The sequence below is a fragment of the Heteronotia binoei genome, chromosome 21, assembly GCF_032191835.1.
Source record: "Heteronotia binoei isolate CCM8104 ecotype False Entrance Well chromosome 21, APGP_CSIRO_Hbin_v1, whole genome shotgun sequence".
In the NCBI taxonomy this organism is placed as follows: Eukaryota; Metazoa; Chordata; class Lepidosauria; order Squamata; family Gekkonidae; genus Heteronotia; species Heteronotia binoei.
In genome coordinates, this window is record NC_083243.1 from 34,456,505 (window position 1) to 34,476,331 (window position 19,827).

The 19,827-nt window shown below is 39.9% G+C and overlaps 1 protein-coding gene across 6 annotated transcripts in view; it reads right to left on the bottom strand.

Moving 5' to 3' along the window:
- VRK1 (VRK serine/threonine kinase 1) overlaps positions 1-19,827 on the bottom strand; it is a 43,440-nt gene that overhangs the window by 16,163 nt on the left and 7,450 nt on the right. For all 6 annotated transcript variants that reach the window (XM_060262198.1, XM_060262200.1, XM_060262197.1 and 3 more), the window contains exons 2-11: positions 19,610-19,771; positions 16,922-16,977; positions 14,015-14,084; positions 13,019-13,106; positions 12,053-12,161; positions 11,810-11,902; positions 9,348-9,480; positions 7,657-7,777; positions 5,788-5,846; positions 4,671-4,849 (exon numbers count right to left, since the gene is read on the bottom strand). In XM_060262198.1, the coding sequence (XP_060118181.1) occupies positions 4,671-4,849; positions 5,788-5,846; positions 7,657-7,777; positions 9,348-9,480; positions 11,810-11,902; positions 12,053-12,161; positions 13,019-13,106; positions 14,015-14,084; positions 16,922-16,977; positions 19,610-19,766 (1,065 nt within the window). In that variant the 5' untranslated portion in view covers positions 19,767-19,771. The remainder of the gene's footprint in view (positions 1-4,670; positions 4,850-5,787; positions 5,847-7,656; positions 7,778-9,347; positions 9,481-11,809; positions 11,903-12,052; positions 12,162-13,018; positions 13,107-14,014; positions 14,085-16,921; positions 16,978-19,609; positions 19,772-19,827) is intronic.

Sequence of the window (19,827 nt, forward strand, 5' to 3'; positions counted from 1 at the left end):
GACAGAAGGAAAGAGCCAGAGCTTCCTTTGCCCAGATACAAGGAAAGCACCTTTAAGACCAATGAGTGCTAATGTTTTACTTTAAGCTTTAAAAAAAATCTTTGTCTGCATCCTTCATAAAGTTTGTATCTTTGCTACTTGACGTTATGTTTTATAACACAAATGGCCTGCCCCGACAAGGTCTCATTTATGTCAGATCCGGCCCTCATAACAAATGAGTTTGACACCCTTGCTTTAGATGCAGTGAAACTCCTTTGGCTTTTCACTTCAGTATAATGTGGAAAACAATTCCTGTCTCAAGTCCAGGTGTAAGGCTGCCCAGTCTTATAACTATTCCATAGACGTGCATGAACTTCCTTTCCCCCCTGCTTCACATACATTCTTCCCCATCTTCTTTATTCCAAACAAACTAACCTGAACTGTTTTGCTAGATTAAATACTTGTTGTTCACTGCAGTTAACACAAATCAGTTTGCAAACCAACTCCCTAGCCATGGTTGCAAACTACAGTTTAAAGAATATGGAGGAGGAATTTGAATGCAAAAAAAATTAGGAAAAAGAAATGACAGAAAGGAAAGCCTGGGAAGGAGGAGGAAGAAAAATGTTTGAGCCCACCAGGGCCCATAGTCACTGAGTCTGAGAGTGCTTAGCAGCCAACCTTTGGAGCAGGGGTGGCCAAACTGCGGCTCAGGAGCCACATGTGGCTCTTTCACACATACTGAGTGCCTCTTGAAGCCCCCACCACTCGATTGGCTGGCTTGGAGAAGGCAGTTGTCTCTTTAAATTATTTCCACCTCTCCCTCCCCCTCTATTTGCCTGCCTGCTTTCCTTCCTTCCTGTTTTGCAGCTCTCAAACATCTGATGTTCATGTCTTGCTGCTCTCACATTTATTCTATGTGGCTCTTCTGTTAAGAAAGTCTGGAGTCTTTTCAGAGTATAAATATGAAGTGCAAACACCTTCTCTCCTACAATGGCAACACCTATTAGTCAAAGTCATTGCTCACTGTAAAATAATACTGTTAGAGTTCTCCCTTCATTCTCCAATTCTTATAACAATCTCTGTTCTGAAAAGTATTACCAATAAGCAAAATGAGGTTTTGCCATCTATAAAGTTGTTGCAATGGATAATGACAAGGTTCAACCAGAAGGAAGTCATTGTCCTGAATCTCCATTTTAACAGATTTTAGTAGTCAGAAACAGGACATAGTGCTTCTATGCCAGGCATTTTTTACTACGAAGCTTAACTTTTCAACTAAACAGAGGTCAGCACAATTAAATCAGACAGAGAGGTAAGTGTTAACATCAGTGCTGAGCTAAACACAAAATCCTAACTACTGTCTATCACATCAGACGTTAGGTTCCAGTCAAGACAACTGCAAACTACTTAAGAGTCCTCTTCATATATTGTCCTTTAGTAGGCAAAATTTCATTTTACCTGCCACTCAAACACACACTAATGAGCCAAGCATGTAATGCAAAGGTGATCAAAACATATGGCATTCTGCATGGAATGCTGAAGAAACATATATATATATGGGTGAACAACTGAGATGTTAGTTTTCACTGGGGGGGGGGGTTGTTCCAGTTCACATGATGGCATGGTTTCAGTTTAAAAGATCTGGCTGCCGTAAATCCTAAAAGCTTGAAAATAGGTAGATGAAGGACATAAGAAACATATACTCCCTCTAAGCAGTAGAGTTTTGTGAGCAAAAATTCTACTTCATGAACTACTGGCATTAAAGTTGTGAGCTACTGCATAAATTCATCCATCCTTTCTGAGCTAAGACAAAAATGTGTGAGTCGAAGGCTAAAAAACTGTGAGCTAGCTCACACTAACTCAGCTTAGAGGGAACACTGAGTGTGCCACATGTATTTTTCATACTGTATGATTTGCAAACTCCTATCTATATATAAAAGAAATGTCTAAGCATTAGAAAGCAACTCATCTGACTTCTGCAGCCTGGCATTAACTTTGCTCATGAAAACAATTACACAAACTATGTTAATGATCCACTAAAAAGTGCAAAATAGCTGCAGTCCTCAGGTTTTTTTTAAAGTTGCCTGCTCTAAAACACATATATGAAAAGCATTGCTAGCTTAAGTTGCTACATCATTTCTTCAGATTTGATTTTCAATGATCTAGCCCCATCTCAGTTCTTTACACTGAGCAGCTGTGATGTACAAGCCATTTATCCTGAGAAGAGCAAGAAAGAGGAAAAGAGGTTTTCAAATGGTTTCATCTACATTACGTGTAATTTCTTTTTCTTCCCGGACAAGTTATCATAGGAAAACAAGTGACTGATTGGCTTCAGGATTCCCACCAAGTTAAATGCCAAGATAAACCAAATGAACAATTCTACAGAGTGTTGAGCTGAATGCATTAATAGATTAATTGGTTCAATTAACTAAAGTGTGGATATTTAACTGGACTGTAAATCAGAGCACTTCCCTCTGAAAGATGCTCAGTGCTGACAACATTGTTTAAATCTTATGTACATTTCTTGATTCAGGCATGGTATTTAAGACTGTCTGTAAGTGATTCTCCCCCCCCCTCCCATTCATTCAAAGGAGGGAAGGTTTAAAGCACCATGTGAACACCAGTTAGGGGAACTTCCTCAATGATATTTGATTGGAGGCAAGTCTCATTATTTCAGTGCAGCTTAGATCAACCAAACATGCTTAAGACTTCAGCCTTATTCAAGACTTTAAAACAGGATTTGAAAAAATATATATACACACAATTCAATAAAAGCATATAAACACATGCACAATTCAATAAATACTTATAAACAATTCAATAAAAATATATAAACACATAAACACCACATCCAGAGAGAAGAATCACTAACAGTTATTGGGAGTATGTTTTAAGGCTCTTTGGTGTACTGATTAAGTGTCCGGATTCTTATCTGGGAGAACTGGGTTTGATTCCTCACTCCTCCACTTGCAGCTGATGGAATGGCCTTAGATCAGCCATATCTCTTGCAGAGCTGTCCTTGAAAGGGCAGCTGCTGTGAGAGCTCTCTCAGCCCCACCAATCTCACAGGGTGTCTTTTGTGGGGGAAGGAGATAAAGGAGCTTGTAAGCCACTCAAACTCTGATTCAGAGAGAAGCACAGGGTATAAATCTACAGTCTTCTTCTTGAGTGGACTTTAGGACCATCTCCTCCAGTATGTCCGTTAGAGCATTGTGCTCTACTGGTAACAACTCTCTGGTGATCCGTAGCCCTAGGGAAGTCCAGCTGTCCTCAACCAGGACCAGGGCCTTTTCGGTCTTGGCCCCAACTTACATCAGGGCCCTGCAGGATCCTATGTAATTCTGCAGGGCCTGTAAGGCAGAGATGTTCCACCAGGCTTTTTGTTGAAGACAAAAATGGTTTGTCATTGGCTGACACCACCCTTTCCCACCTCCCAGCACTTTGTAAATTTCTCCCCCCCACCCCCCATGATGCTCTGGCAGTCCAGAATATAAACAAAAACTCACAGGACACCATCTGGGATTTTTGTAAATTTTAACCTAATTTGTTGTGTTGGTTTTAACTATATATTGTTTTTTGATGCATGTTATACATTGCCCAGAGCCCGGCATGAGCCGGGATGGGGCGATTAACAAGTCTAATAAATAATAATAATATGCCAAATCAACCAAACAGGTATCCTACTGCACAGAATTATTCTTCCTAATATGAATACAAAGACACAGAACACCTGTGAATTCTGCACAAACACATTAACAATGAACAACAGGAAGCCAGCATTTGATTGGAGAAATACAAGAAATGTTTCATTACTAATCTGAACAATTGCATTGTTGGGCACAAAGAAGTTCTTGGATACAGTAATTAATTTTTCTGAAAAATAAAATGAAAGTGCAAGTGGAGGGAGAGGGATCTCCCAGTTCCCTGATTCTTGTTACAGCTCCCCAGTGCCACCTGGTATATTGTTCAATAGGGTCACCCACCCTTCATCAATGTCTTTTCAGAGGGCTGCTGTGGAAAGGTGAGTAAGCAACCTCTTCACAATGAATTAAGTTCTGCCTTTCCAATGAACTTTACACCACAGAAAGCCTCTGCACTTAGCTGAGCAGAGTGATAAGATCTAACCTATTATAGTAGCTCGTTAACACTGCTTCATAACTGTCATGCCCGCTGCGATGTCTTTACAGCTAAACAATTCCTTTACTTGCTATTACTGTTCTTAATGCATACAAAAATTATACCTGCTTAGTTCAAACTTCCCCCCCCCCCATCAAATTTTAGGACAGATTCATATGGCTCTTTTGGATCCTGGCCAGTACTAGCTATTAGAAGCCTGAAGTCCCCTTGGACACATGTTTCTTAGACATTAGCCCCCAATGCTGTATGGAGTGCTGCTTCAAAAGCACATGATGATATGACATAGAAGTCTCTACCAAAAGTAAAAACTCCCATGGGGTGAGTGCAAACTCCTGGGTGTGCCTAAAGTAGCTCTTTGGATACCAGCCAGTGACAGTAAGATTGAACAAGCTATGTGCTCATGACTTATGACTGTAGTCTCAAGTGTACGTTTGTTCTGTCCTTCCTCTTCCAACTCTTGATTGCACCTGCCTGACACCTATTTCCATCGGCACTCATTCTTTCTTCAGTTGGAAACAAGAATCATTAGATACTGATCTGAATTAAGAAATAAAGACCTTAAGTGCAGGTTTTTCTGGAATGTCTCCATTCTCAGAAATGTCAAAGTCCAATATACCATCATCCTTCTGACCAATGTTCTTGAGACCACAAAGAAGTATTTCTCGTAACTGCTGATATGGTGGTTTTTCACTATAGGTCAAAGTCATCACCTTTTCCATGTACCTGGCTATTTCACCTGAAATAAACAATTACAAAATCTATCTAAGCAGATTTAGAACTCAAAAATGCACATTATAAGCTTATGCGATAAATCTAGAAACAGCTAAGCACCTGTTGTGATTACTATAGCACACAATCACAGCTATTCTACAGAAAACCATACCAGCATTCAAGCAAGAAAATATTACCACCACTCCCCCCCAAAAAAGACATTTTAAAATAATTAGAATACATCTGTAACCCACAAAAGCAACTTTGTTTCTGGAAGAAGAGCTTAAAAAGCATTTCCCAACTACACCATTAGTACTGCTTATCAAGTTGGGCTGTTTTTCAAAATCAATTTCTAGAAGAAATATCCTTTTGCCAGCCAGCTGGGGTTTCTAGACCCAACTAGAATAGGGATTTCTAATTTCTCAAAAGCAAAACTACCTGGTATTTAACACACAAAATCTTCATTTCATTTGCAGGAATGAATGCACTTATTTGGAACCCCTCAAGCAACTGAAACGTGATGATCTGAAAGCCAAACAGCAAACCTTGAAACGTGCTTGGGAGGTCTTGAAGAATCTGAATACTCTTCAAATCCTACAGACTCAGTAAGAGAAGCGCCTTAAAGGCTGTGGATTTTGCTCACTATAGTAAGAAAAGGAATGTCCTGCAAGCTAGTTCTTTAGAGCCCTCAGTTTTAAGAAAACTTTAGCTTTATATACATTCTATACAGAAGGGAAAAGTACTAATACAGAAATATTAGACACATTATTCAAGCTGTCATTTTAGTTCTTCCTGACAAATGCATCCCCAGAAATTTTTGAACCATGCATTCAAATCTTCAAAACAAGGGAGAGATAAAGGGAAAGGAAAGCCAGATTTGTTTTAGCAACAGCAACAAAAAAAGAGCTCAACATTAAAAGTGGATTTTCCCCTTAAGTTAGAGAACTATGTTTTACTCCCTACCTGGTTTTTCTTTTTCAGTGAAGCAGTTGCTCATCAGTTCTGCAATATCATCTGTATACCTGACAGAAGAAAGCAAGCCACTAACTTACATTTAAAAGACCAACAAGCTTGTTTCTTTGCTGGATTTTGCTGCCATTCAAACAATGGCCGCAAAAAGGGAGCCACCCTTTTACAGTTTCCAGTTACATCTCAATATTAAATAAAGTCTACCATTCACTAATGCAGATAACTTCATTTAGTGACAGAGTCAAAACAGTGAAATAATCAGAACCTTGGACGAATGGAAACATGATTGCACAATATTATATTTTTGATGGATAAACTACATCATTATATTTCCAGGTAACTGTGCACATATATCAAATCAGAAAATAAATAGCATGTATTATAACAGTTTATGTTGGAAAGTGGAACAAAACCTTCCAGGTAGCAAGGACAGGCAAACTGACAAATATGATGCATAAAGTAACAATAATTTAAGAAAGTTAGGACAATATTTCTATGTTTTGTCCAAGTGGGTGACTGATTTAGTATTTTGGTGGGCTTGTCACAGCCGCTCTAACAGAGAACATTTTAAGGGGGAAAGGAGTGTTATTTGGCTGAGGGGGGGCGAGTCTGGTGTGTATTTTAAATCCGAGTTTGTAAGCTATCTTGAAATATGGGGGAAGGCAGAATATTTTAATAAGTAGCCATGTTTGATCAGACCATCTAGTCTGGCACCTTCACTCCAGCAGTAGCCACAGGGAAGCCCATAGGTAACAGCTCTCACCTGCGGACTGGTCCCCAGCATGAGAGAGTCAGAGGCCTTTTGCCTCTGAATCAGGAGGCCCTATGACTAAAATGGCTAATAGCCAATGATTGTCTACTCCCCATTTTAAACCCATCTAAACAGTAGAAAGCTAATCCAAGGCTAAGAAAGATCAGATTAGAATTCTTTTGCAAGCTGAGGCAAGACACAGAAGTCAGGGAAGAGGCAGAGTGCATATAGCATGCATGTAATACCTTAATATCTTATAATGGCATGGGGATTTTCAATAAATACATGACTACATAGCTTGTTGATAATGGAGGCCTGGCTACCTCCAGCTGGTTCTGAAATAGCGCAAAAAGTTCAAAGGTGCCTAGGAAAGTGTACTTAAATGAGATTCCTGGGCATGGGGAAGATGAAATGGAGCTATTTGTTCATCAGCTTAGTTGCCTACAAAATGCAGAATACTCATCTATTCTTGCAACAATTAACAGAAGATTTCATGCCAAACTTTAAATAAGGGTGTGTGTTTTTCATTCAGTGAAACTGATTCTCAAAAATATTGATTTATTTTATTAAATTTATATCCTGCCCTCCCCAGGTTAAAGGTGACATATACTGTGACATCAAAATAATATCACAATTTTCACTTAAGTTAAGAAAATTAAGTCAGAATGGTAATAAAACCAGCATAAGACATTGCCTCGGCAGAGACACTATGATGTAGCCTTCTAAGTGGTACACCAATGATGTTGGCCAGTGACAAACAAGGGCAGAGCTACTAGTAGGGGAGGTCATGAGACAGGAGAATTTGGATGCCCGCTGCCTCAGCTCAAAGGCAAGTGGAACAGCTCTGACTTGCAGGCCCTGTGGAATTGTAGATCCCACAGGGCCCTGATCGCACGTGGTAGCTTGTTCCACCAGGCAGGGGCCAGGACTGAAAAGGCCCTGGTCCTAGTTGAGGCTAGCCAGACATGAGCAATCTCATTTACATTGAGCCTACATCTAACCAGTACTCTAGATGTGTATAAGAAAGATACAACTTTAGCTCAACACCTCAGGAAGATGAAAAATGGCTGTTCTGAAGATGCCAGGCTTCTTCTTTTTTAAGAGTGACTCACCTAATTTTTGAGTCTCTGACATAACTGGGATCTTTCAAGTTGTCTTCCCAAGGAAGATGCCCACTAAGCCAATAGATCATACAATAACCCAGAATTTGCAGGTCACCACGCCTTGATGGAGCTACAAAATAAAAAAAACCCAAGATATTATTAATTATAGAATATACCTTTGAGGTTCTAGACATAAAAGTTAACTCTACAATATTTTTCAAAACTGACAGCTGTAACATGGATATAGAAGACCAGCAAGGGGTGGGCAATGAATATGACAAAATGTATTACATACTGAAAATCTGCATGGCATTCAGTGGCGTAGGGAGGGGGGGCGGGGGGGCGAGTCGCCCCAGGTCTGGGGGGTCTGGGGGGCCCCTTGGCAATGCCAAGGGGCCCCTCAGAAGCCGGCTGCACTCGCCGCCTTCCCCGCCCGCGCGCGGGGCCCGGCGGCGGTGGCAGAGGCCGGAGAAGCGGCGGAGAGGCCGGCGCTGGTCGCTGGAGGGCCTCCAGCGACCAGTGCCGGCCTCTCCGACGCTTCCCCGGCTCTGCGACCGCCGCAGGGCAGGGCAGTGCAGGCGGAGGGCAGGGCAGGGCAGGCGGAGGCCGGGGAGGGCGTCGGAGAAGCCGGCGCTGGTCGCTGGAGGCCCTCGCCGCCTCGCCGCCACCGGACTCGCCGCCACCGCCACCTGCCTTGCCGCCGCTCTGGAAGCAGGTAAAGAGGGCAGGCAGGGAGGGAGGGGGCCGAAAGCGGGGGGGGGGGGCGGCTGGCGGGAGGGGGCGGCCTTCCTTCCTTCCTTCCTCCCTCCTTCCTTCCTTCCCTCCCTCCTCCCTTCCTTCCCTCCCTCCTTCCTTCCTTCCCTCCTCCCTCCCCCTTCCTTTCTTCCTTCCTTCCTCCCTCCTTCCCTCCCCCCTTCCTTCCCTCCCTCCTTCCTTCCCTCCCTCCCTCCTTTCTTCCTTCCTTCCCTCCCTCCTTCCTCCCTCCCTCCCTCCTTCCCTCCCTCCTCCCTTCCTTCCCTCCCTCCTTTCTTCCTTCCTTCCCTCCTCCCTTCCTTCCCTCCTTCCTTCCTTCCTTCCTTCCTTCCTTCCTTCCGGGGCTCTCAAATATCCGATGTTCATGTCTTGCGGCTCTCAAACATCTGACCTTTATTCTGTGTTGCTCTTTTGTTAAGCAACTCTGGCCACCCCTGGAGTAGACAATACTGACTTTGGTGGACCCAAGCACTGATTCAGTGTAAGGGAGCTTTGTGTTTGTGTCTTCTGGTGCAATTTTGATCTCAGATCCTGTATTTACTTCATCAGTATATGGGATAAGGCACTTTCTCAACTGTGCTGCATAATGCAGCCTATTTATTTTGTCCTGTCACGTCTGGGTGACAATTCCAGTGTCATCGGTAAAGGGAGAGGCTACCGAAGGCCTGGTTGTATCAGTTCAGTGAACATAAAGTTAGGTACAAAATTAACAAGGTTTTCAAGCATTCGTCAGAATTCAAACACTTCTTTAGCTGCACCGAGAGATACAGACATCCAGTATGTAAGCACCTATACTACATCCATCTCCGCAGAAACCTTCAGTATTTTCATCCTCCAATAATAACAGAAAGTTAAGAGTGATTTTAACAGGGCAACAAACTTGGTCCATCTGACTGTAAATCCACTGCGTTCAGAAATACTGCAGAAGAAAAAAAATAACCACTTACCCACTCCCCTGTGTGCATCAATACTAGTATATTCAAGAGTCCCATCATGACACCGTTTGGGATCTTCTTTGTAATCCTTATGAGTGCCTTCTGGACAGTATCGATATGCCAGACCATAATCCACCAAGTACACCTATGAAAATTCCAAATGCATCTAAAGCAACTTCCAAGGATTTAAAAGGAGTATATATTGGCAACTTTCAGTACATCATAATCCTCAGGAATCTGCATTCCATCTTCAAACGTGTTCTAAACATTCATTGCAGCATCAAAAATTGATCATTCAATTAATGCACAATAAATATTACTTATATTCAGGGATGGAATTCTAGAAGGAGCTCCTTTGCATATTAGGCCACACACCCCTGATGTAGCCAATCCTCCAAGAGCTTACAAATTTTGTAAGCTCTTGGAGGATTGGCTGCATCAGTGGGTGTGGCCTAATATGCAAAGGAGCTCCTGCTAGAAGTCCACCCGTTTATATTATTATAATTGTCATCAAGTCACAGCCAATTTACAGCGACTGCTTGAGGTTTCCAAGGCAAGAAATGCTCAGAAGTGTTTTGGCATTGCCTGTGACCCTGGCATTCCTAGTGGCCTCCAATCCGAATACTAACCAGACCCAACCCTTCTTAGCATTCAAGATTTTATGAGACCAGGCTAGCCAGGGCTATCCAGGTCAGGACTAATGTGTTATTCACAAAATTTATATCTTGTCTTTTTGCCCTTAGAAGGGCAGCCTAAGGCAGCTAGCAATTTAAAACATAAAATTAATTATAAAACAATTCAAATAACCCTTCCTTCCAAGCATACCTTGATGAAACAGTTTTCAAAGCAGTTAAAATACATGTTAAACAGTTAAAACATATACAAAACACAGAACATTGGCTAGGAAGGCAGCATCATTGAGGGAATGCAAAAGAAAAAGTCTTCACCCGCTGTCGAAAGACAGCAACAGAAGGGGGCAGATGAACCTCTCAGGAGAGACAGTTCCAGAGCTTTGGTGCCATGACCAAGAAGGCCCTCTTTGTGGGCTGCCACCCACTTAAACTCAGAAGGTGGGGGCACTCAAAAGTAGGGCCTCTAAAGATGACCATAAAAGCCGGGCAGGTTCATAAGGGATTAGGTGGTCTATCAGGTATGTTGGTCTGAATAGTGCTTTGAAGGTCAAGACCAGCACCTAAAATTGTGCCCAGAAACAAACTGGGGCCAGGACTGGAGTGATATGGTCTCTATGACACACTACAGTCAACATCCTGGCTGCAGCATTTTGTACCAACTGAAATTTCTGAACGTTTTCAAAGGCAGTCCCACATAGAGCACATTGCGATAATCTAATTTAGATTTAGGTTATCCAGCACTAGTCCAGGGTCCAAAAGCACCCTCAGACTTGTTCCTTCAAGGTTTTCTAAAATGTTAAAAAGTTGCTTTTATATATAGTTTATTCCCAGGGATTCCTTATATGTGTTTAAACAGGTACGGTGGTCATACTCAACAAGTTCTAACTGAACTGACCGCAAATCTGTCTCCAAATCCAAGAATACAATCAACTACAGCTGTAAAGACCTGTTGTGATTTGTGACCAGTTCATTGTTGCCAAGTGTAAAAAGGTATCACTTTGGTCAGGATATAAATTTGATTAAATAAAATAAATAGATTTTCATTTTGGGCATTTCATTTTTTTCCTGAAGACAATTTCAAAAACTGAAGTTCTGTACCTTCTTCCACAAAAGGCTAAATATTTTTTCCTTTTAATTTTTTTTTAAAGTCCTCAGCTCTTTTTTCACCCTTTGTTTCAAAATTTGGGGTTAAAGTCTTCAAAATATATTTTTAAGTCTTAAATCCAAATGAATGTGTTGAGAGACAGAATAATAGAACTTTGAGGACTAGTTCATTTTGTGGATTTATCTGTAAAACGGCTTAATCCACTGGACTACATCAGAGAACTAGCATTAGCTCATTCACTCTGAGATCAGCACTTGAACAGGGAAAATGTGCATTTGCCACATACGAAAGAGGTAAAAAAAATAAAATGAGACAGCTACAAATATTTCTGTAAATCAACTGATTTGAATAATCAACATGTTAAAAATCAAGTTTTTCAAGTAACACTTATGCTTGATGGATTCTTCCAACAAAGGAAATAAAAAATTGACAAAGCAGACAGGCAAACGTAATTCAACGGTGTACTATATAATTTTAAACTTCCACCCCCAAATAGCTATTTGAAATTCGTTTTGTATTGGAAGCATTCTCTTGAATATTATTCAGGGCAGAATAGCCAATTTGATCAACTGCCAGCAAAGTGAAAAAAAATGTACAATATTAACTAGATATAAATGTCAAGCAGAAATATTAATGCCGTACACATTCATAAAGGAGAGATTTCTGCTGAGGTGCACAGCAGCACCACTTTCTTTAAAACAGCTTAAACACTGAAGAAAGAAAATACTGGAAATTACCTGATGTGGGGTCTTGCAGCTCAGGAGAAGATTTGAGGCCTTGATGTCTCCATGCACGTATTCGTGCTCATGAACATATTCCAAAATATCAAGCTAACAAAAGCACAAACACAGAACAATGTCAGCCAAAATATTCAACTCCCACCAGTAGAGGGCCTCTACCCCTTTATAAATTTAACCATGTACACAAAGAAATTACACTAACTAGCAGTAAAAATATTGTGGTTTTTTTCCTTTACTTACTATTCTCAAGCCCAACTGTAATACAGTTTTGCGTGTAAATCGCTTTCCGTTTTCTTCAAAAATCTTTTGAAGATCTTTTCCAAATCTGTCCATTACCATAAATCTGTAGCTGATTTCAAGAAGAAACATTGCCTTTAGGAAAATTCACACATATAAAAAACTGTGTGCTCTTAAACAGAGTTATACCAGCCATAATGCAGCAAACCCCTTTCTCTATCCATAATGGGTTAAAATTAATCAGTGCTTTCTCTACCTTTTTCTCAACAGCAGTACCCTCCATCTCTGGCAATTGCTTTTTAGAATTGGAATGGTTTAAAAAGCACCTTGTAGTGACATATGGCTGCTGTTCTAAAAACAATGTTTGTGATTCCAAAACTGCATCATTTGGATCATGGCCATTAACAAGCAATTACACCCACTTGCCCTTTGAGACCTTATTTTACTTTAAGTCATTCTTTTTCAACAGAGTAATGCATTAGGAAGTGGTATTTTTAAATCAGCTGAAGTTACATTTATACCCCACTTTTTCTTGCAATGGATCCAATTTACTCTTTAAACAGAATGTGTACTGAATAACTATGAAAGAGATCAGCACAGACTAACATTCATGAATCTGGGTTGATCTCTTCAAGTTTACTCAATATAAATTCTGCCTAATTAGTAAACTGGATCCTTCGTAGGAGAAAGCTGAGTATATTTCTGATAAGACATCTATTGGCACTTTATTTTAAATAGACCCCCCATAAATTGATCAAACAATTCAAAAACGTATAGAATTCATGTATAGAATATTCCGCATCCTTGTATACAGAATATTCAAGTCCTCTATCAATATCAATTAATATTTACATGCTTTTAACTATGCAGTAATAAACGTGAGTATAGATTCTCCAGGGTAAGTTTATACAATATCTGTGGAGACTAACTATGGGAAAATACTGTATGTTTGTAAAATAAGGTTTGTACCTTTTTCCATTATTTTCATGCAGGCCAGAGCCCCAGTATCTTGGTACACCTATGTATTTCAATTTGTGAGAAGCAATCCATCTCTTAACTAAAAATATAAGAAATTACCAAATACACAGTTACAACTTTCTGGAAATAAGATGTTACTGTTTAATGAAAATATACAAATCTGATAAATAAGAGAAGTGAATCAACATCTATGAATAGTTATAGCAATAACTAAACATTCTGTAAAAAGGCATTATAAGGACATGATAGCCAATTTTTGACCCACTGATTTTAATGTAAGAGTTGTAGGGTCTGCTTAGCAGTGCAATGCTATGCCATATTAATCCATGCAAACCTCGCTGCAAATAATATGTTCACATGAAATGTGGCATATGATTGTACTGTACAAGTTTCCCATTGAAAGCAAGGGAGTTAAAAATGCAATCCCGAACTGATTTACACCCTTCTAAACACACTGACTTCACCCTTCTAAACCCACTGACTTCAATGAATTTAGAATGGTGTAACTCCACTCAGGACAACTCTGTAACCAAGTGGATACTACCAAAACTCTAATGTACATATTTCCTTCTGCACTTTTAGCCATATCATTTAATTACAGTTGTTTACTTTTGTCTTCCTTCTAGCCAACCACCTTTTACAATGAAAATTCCACTTTGCCTTAGAAATTAACTGCTGCTGCAGCCTCAATGGGCTGTGACCTTCTACCATAAAAAAGGACAAGAGCAAGTGTTCCAGTTCAGTAGGTCCTGTTTTATAAACAATTACCTATAATAATTATACAACATTGCATCATTATAAGGAAACACTGTTATAATTAAAAATGCCCTCAAAATAACCATTAGAAAACCACTATAAACCGTAGCTTTAGTTGCCCATGAGCCATTAAAACAATATATTACTACATACATCTCTGTGCATGCATTATTTCCTAAAAGGATTAAAGAATTGTTTTGTTGAATAAAAACCTCCCAACAGTCTACTTACTTAGCTCTGGTTTAGCAGCACGCATGTAGAACTTTAATTCAGTAAACAGAGGTCCATTTGCACTGGGCTCCTTTAAAAATAATGTTACGTGTAAGCTTTTAAAAAATCAATTAAATGAACAAAACAAATTCAACATCTACCATCTTGCTAGAAAAAATGCTTTGATACTAGATGCCTGTTATATATTACAAAAATAATGACAGTGAACACATCTACAATCCTCAGTAGAATTGAATGTTTTATATTAATATAATCACTGAAGACCTAAATTATATTCAAAATTTAAGTAAGTTCAATTCCAGCCATTATGTTGGAGGGATGCTGCTATCCTGGCCCATTCTCAGAATCAAGGGAGGCATGGTTTTCAGACTGGTTGAGATGGTTTTCATCCAGCCTACGGGGACAGGGTACAAAGGAAGTCAACAAAAGGCTCTCTTACCTCCCCCCCACTTGCAGGATTTAGCCTGGTTGAATAAGTAAGTGATATTCAAAGTTTAGGCAATTATATAGCCACACTGGGTCAAGAGGAAGGGCAAGGTATAGCCAGGCTATATAATCCCATGGATTTTTCCTTGAACTATTCAAGGTACATTGTAAAAGCACATCTTACAAATGGTGGCATCATACCTGTGGAATGCCCTTCCCCTTGAGGCTCACCTGGCACCTACCCTATTCTCCTTTACATGACAGGCCCAAACCTTTAATTTTTACTTTCCACAGTTTTAATGAAAGCTTGACCTTTTAACATAATTTTTCTTGTCTGCTTGTAGCCTGATCTGTTTAATGATATTCCTTTTTCAAGCTGGTCAACATTTTATGCTCCTCTTTGCTCCAGCTGAGCTTTTAATTGTTAACAACTTTTATGGTTTTACGTTTTGATTATGTTTTATTTTGTGAGTTTCCTTAAGCAGGTGCTTGGTTAGGCAGCACAGACATTTCTAAACAAAGTCTACAATGCAGTGTTTGTGTACAAAAGGATATTTTTATCTATAAAATACGTTCATTCTGAAAATATAAAACAAAACAGTAACAAAATTTCAAAAGTGCCCTTCACCAAGTCCCAAATCCTTTCTTTGCACAGATGAACTTGATTTAACCTACATCAACTCAATCTTGCCCAAAGTAGACTCAAACTCATACAAGTATTTAGCATCTCTACATCTGAGGTCATATGTCCCTATCTCTAAAAGACATTTATGTTTTCAAACTGTCTATTCTACATAGTCAAAGGCGTTCATTTATTAAATACAATTTATCTCCATTATGGTTATACACTAAAGCAGGCCACCAAGTACAAACATTCTCTATAAATAAAATGTTTATATCAGCATCCTCTTAAAACCACACATACATCACCAATGAACTATGCATTAATGCTTTTCAATACATTTAGTAGTCAAAGACATGATGTATAGACTATTTTTACAAACGTAAACTTAATCGATTCATAGTGTCTGTAACTCTATAAATAAAAGATAGCTAGGTACAGGCAAATTCACATTACACCAAGTTATAGCTATCAAGCAATACAATTTGTGGTGGTACTAAACAGCATCTTATAATTTTGAAATTTTGATCAAGAGGCTTAATTCCTTTTCACATTTTTGATATATCAGAGCCTAGAGATGGATAAATAGAAATACAGGGACTGAAACCAATTCCCCAAAACTTTCCAATCTGCCTCCAAAGTTGCATCAGATCACATGTAGAAACTTCACACACTTCTGGTGCTCTCTCCCCCAAGGGAGGATTTAAGGAAAACAGTATTTAATCCTCAATTCAAGCAGTGTGAACAACAGCAGCAGCTTTGGCAGAACCCTTTCCTTATTATGCACCTCAGCTGAATGTGCTTCCTAAAAAAAACCCCAGCTCTGACACAGTCATGTGCTATTCACATGGGTGAAAAGAAGCTGAAAAGCCCCTTTGCCTGTATACTGTAGGAATTAATCAATGGGCACAGAACACGGAACCACTGCCTACTTTTCTAGTAAATTGCAGACAGTTATACAACAGGATAGTATTTTATGCACAGAACTTGTGAGATAAAGAAATAGATGGGGGGGGGGGGGAAGTCTCACCAGCGGCAGGACTGAGCAACCACAGTAGCATCTCTAGTATTGCTGCCCGATTTGATCAATATACAGCAGCAGCCAGTCTAATCAGCAGCCAACAGGCAAGGATCCTTGGTCTTGCCATACAGCATATCCCACAACAGCAGAAGCATACTGTGCTATACCATTAAAGCAGGGTTCAGCAACTGGCAGACAGTCTGCCCACCTTACAGCTGCTCACATTCCTTCCGCCTATTTATGCTTTAAGTCAGTCTTGTTGCTGTTGCGCTTCATGAAGCCAGAACATGCCCTGACAGTAAAAAGGTTAACTCTGATCTAGAGTGCCACACCCCTTTCCAGCTGCCACAAACCCTGCCAGGAGGGAAGGTAACAAATGGTACAGCTTTGTGAAATGGCACATGGCCAGAATTTGTTACTGACTCAAGCATGATAGCTGCGCACCTGAAGCCTTAGGACACCAGAACTGCAAGCCAATTTCCCACCTCCAATTGGTCTCAGTATTAACAGTGTTAACTTCTTAAGCAACTGATCAACTTGACAGGATCAAAAAACAGCAAAAGGAACCCGTAGCCAGACATTGCCTGTACTGAACTGAACAAACAGCCTAGCAGAGTGAATGCACACCTTTGAAGCAACAGTGTTAGGGAGTCTTTTCAGCACAATGACGATTGTTACAAAATGGTGCCCGAGAACTCCTTACTACAGAATTCCAGACTTGCTGCACAGACAAATTTAAGAGTCTTTCTAGCATTTGTGATAGTATAGACAAGTGAAGTCTAATTCCAGTATTGAAATACCTGAACACCCACTAGTTCAAAATAAAGTAATCACTTACCACTTTTATAACATAGGGTGCATCACTGCCAACTGGTTTTGATGAATTAATGTCAGCTGTAAAAACATGAAGAATTTCTTATCGATAGATTGAAAATTCTATCATCTTAATACATAATTAGTTCATAAAATTAGCCAATAAATAGGTTTGCAGGGATGTTGTAAGGATTTCTGTGAAAACGTATGAAGTTCTGAATGCAAAGCACTATATAAAGACTGGTAGTTCTGATCATCTGGAAACACATTTAATCCAGCCATTGCTATAGAAAGGCTACTATTTAATTTTTATACTGGAATTCCATCACATAACTAATTTGCTTTCCAACTCATTAATCTGTCACTTTCTGTTTGAAAATCATATGGCAATTATTAGCAAAATTTACAAAAAGTCATATAAGGGGGGAAAAGTAGCTCTAGCACAGTAGACCTAGTCGTATTAAATAATACTCTACACTGCTCAAATTGCTCTCAAGACCATTTCTAGTTGAAAACAATTCCAGCTGTCAACAATTAAAATCCATTGGAACAATCAAACTAACACAGAACAGATCAACTATAAAGCCAACAGATTAGAAATAAACATTAGGAGCCCAACAAAACCAAAAATTTGAAACAATTATTAAAATCTGCCCACCAATAAAATCAACAAGAGAAGACAGAATAACTCCACACCACCCAGTACCACAACAGAACAGAACTTTGTTAGAACATAAGCAAGGCCTATTCTGTTCTACTGCTTCAGACCGACATGGCTGCCTATTTGGATCTAAAAAAAAGCCCTGTAAGCTCTTGGAGGATTGGCTACATCAGGGGTGTGTGGCCTAATATGCAGGGGAGCTCCTGCTAGAATTCCACCCTTGCTTGGAAACACTGCAAGGGAGGGATTGTGGCTCAGTGGTAGAGCATCTGTTTGGGAAGCAGAAGGTCCCAGGTTCAATCCCTGGCATCTCCAAAAAAGGGTCCAGGCAAATAGGTGTGAAAAACCTCAGCTTGAGACCCTGGAGAGCCGCTGCCAGTCTGAGAAGACAATACTGACTTTGATGGACCAAAAGGTCTGGTTCAGTATAAGACAGCTTCATATGTTCATATGCAGTCTGTGCCCTGCTAGGTCATAAGGAGCCACAGCCAGCAATCGACCTCACAAGTGAAATATGCAACTACAGTAAAGGCTATTTTCTTAAGGGATCATGTTAAAATAAATATATAATACAATAAGGGAAAATTAGCAAAGTCACAACTCCCCACAATATAACAAGTGTTTAGAAAAATAGAAGAACTTAGAAAAGAGGAATGTTGTCACCTAAAGCTGAATAAGCTATGTTGGGAAAGGTTCTACAATTTAGCACTATAGTGCAAAAGCTCTCATTCATCTCCCTGCTTTCTGAAGTACGGCCTGAGAAAGCAGATTTTAGCTGACTGTCCTCTTCGATCAGAAATACTTCTTTCTCTAACTGTGAAAATCATCAAACTTATTTAGTACTGCAAAAAAATCATTTTTCACTGTGTGAAAGTGAGAAACAGTAAAACTCATAATACCAGTGTTGAAGATGTCCTGAACCCTGACAATTCTACTGGGATAAAAATAACAAGCATTAACTCAGAAATCTATAGCAGGAATGTGATTTGAAGAGTTGGTTTTTATACCCAACCTTTCTCCACCCTCAGGAGTCTTGCTGAGGCTTATAATCACCTTCCCTTCCTCTCCCCACAACAGACATCCTGTGAGGTAGGCTGGGCTGAGAGAGTTCTGAGAGAACTGTGACTGGCCCAAGGTCATCCAGCAGGCTTCATGTGGAGGAGTGAGGGAATCAAACCCGGTTCTCCAGATTAGAGTCTGTTACTACTCTTAACCACTACATCACATTGGCTCTCTTGATTTTATCAGCACTGTTCAAAGCCCATTTAACAGTAAAACAGTTGATCAGAACCAAAGAATGTAAGAGCCCTGCTGGATAAGACCAACGGCCCATCGGTTCAGCATTTGTTTCTCACAGTGGCCAGAAGCCCACAAAGGTTTCTTTCCATCTTTCAGTTTGTCCTCCCTCTGTCCCTCCCTTGTGGCTCTCAAACATCTGACGTTCATGTCCTGCGGCTCAAAACATCTGACATTTATTCTATGTGGCTCTTATGTTAAGTAAGTTTGGCCACCCCTGCTCCATAGCTAATAATGGTTCTATCCTATATGAATTGGATCTCCTTTTAAAGCCCTCTGTACAAGAGCATTATCATTTTTTTGTTCAGTTGCAGTCGAGTCTGACTCTTTGTGACCCCCATGGACAAAGTCACGTCAGGCATGAAGGCAATGAGTAGTAGGCAGGATAAGCAGTAGAAATTTACTTAACTATACAAACATATTTCCACAGCCCTCAAATGAGAATAATAGAAACAAACTTAAGCTGCATTCTTCATCAATTTTCAGCTATGATATACTGCTCCTACTCTTTAATACCATTATATCAGGATGGATAACCATGTTTGTCTGTTTGAAACAGTACAAAAGAGTAAGAGGCCTGTAGCACCTTAAAAACTAACAAAATTTGTTGCAGGATATGAGCTTTTGTGAGTCACTGCTCACTTCTTCAGAATCTGCCACAAATTAGTCTTTAAAGTGCTACTGGACTCTTGCTCTTTTGTATTAATACCATTAGGTGTTTTTCAAATGCTAGTCTTTCCATTTAAACAGTCTTACCAAGATACAGGCAGCCAAAACCTCCTTTGCCTATAACCGGTCCAAGCTTCCAGTCCTTCTTTGAAGTGTCTGTAAAAACTTCTCCTGGAGAAAATTCTTCTGCAAGTTTCCGCTTTGCAGGACCTCGTTTCCCAGCTGCCTTCTTTACATTTGGCATTTTCACTGAATATATAAAAAAGAAATACTGTTACTTTATTTTGTTTGTGTATGGAAATTAT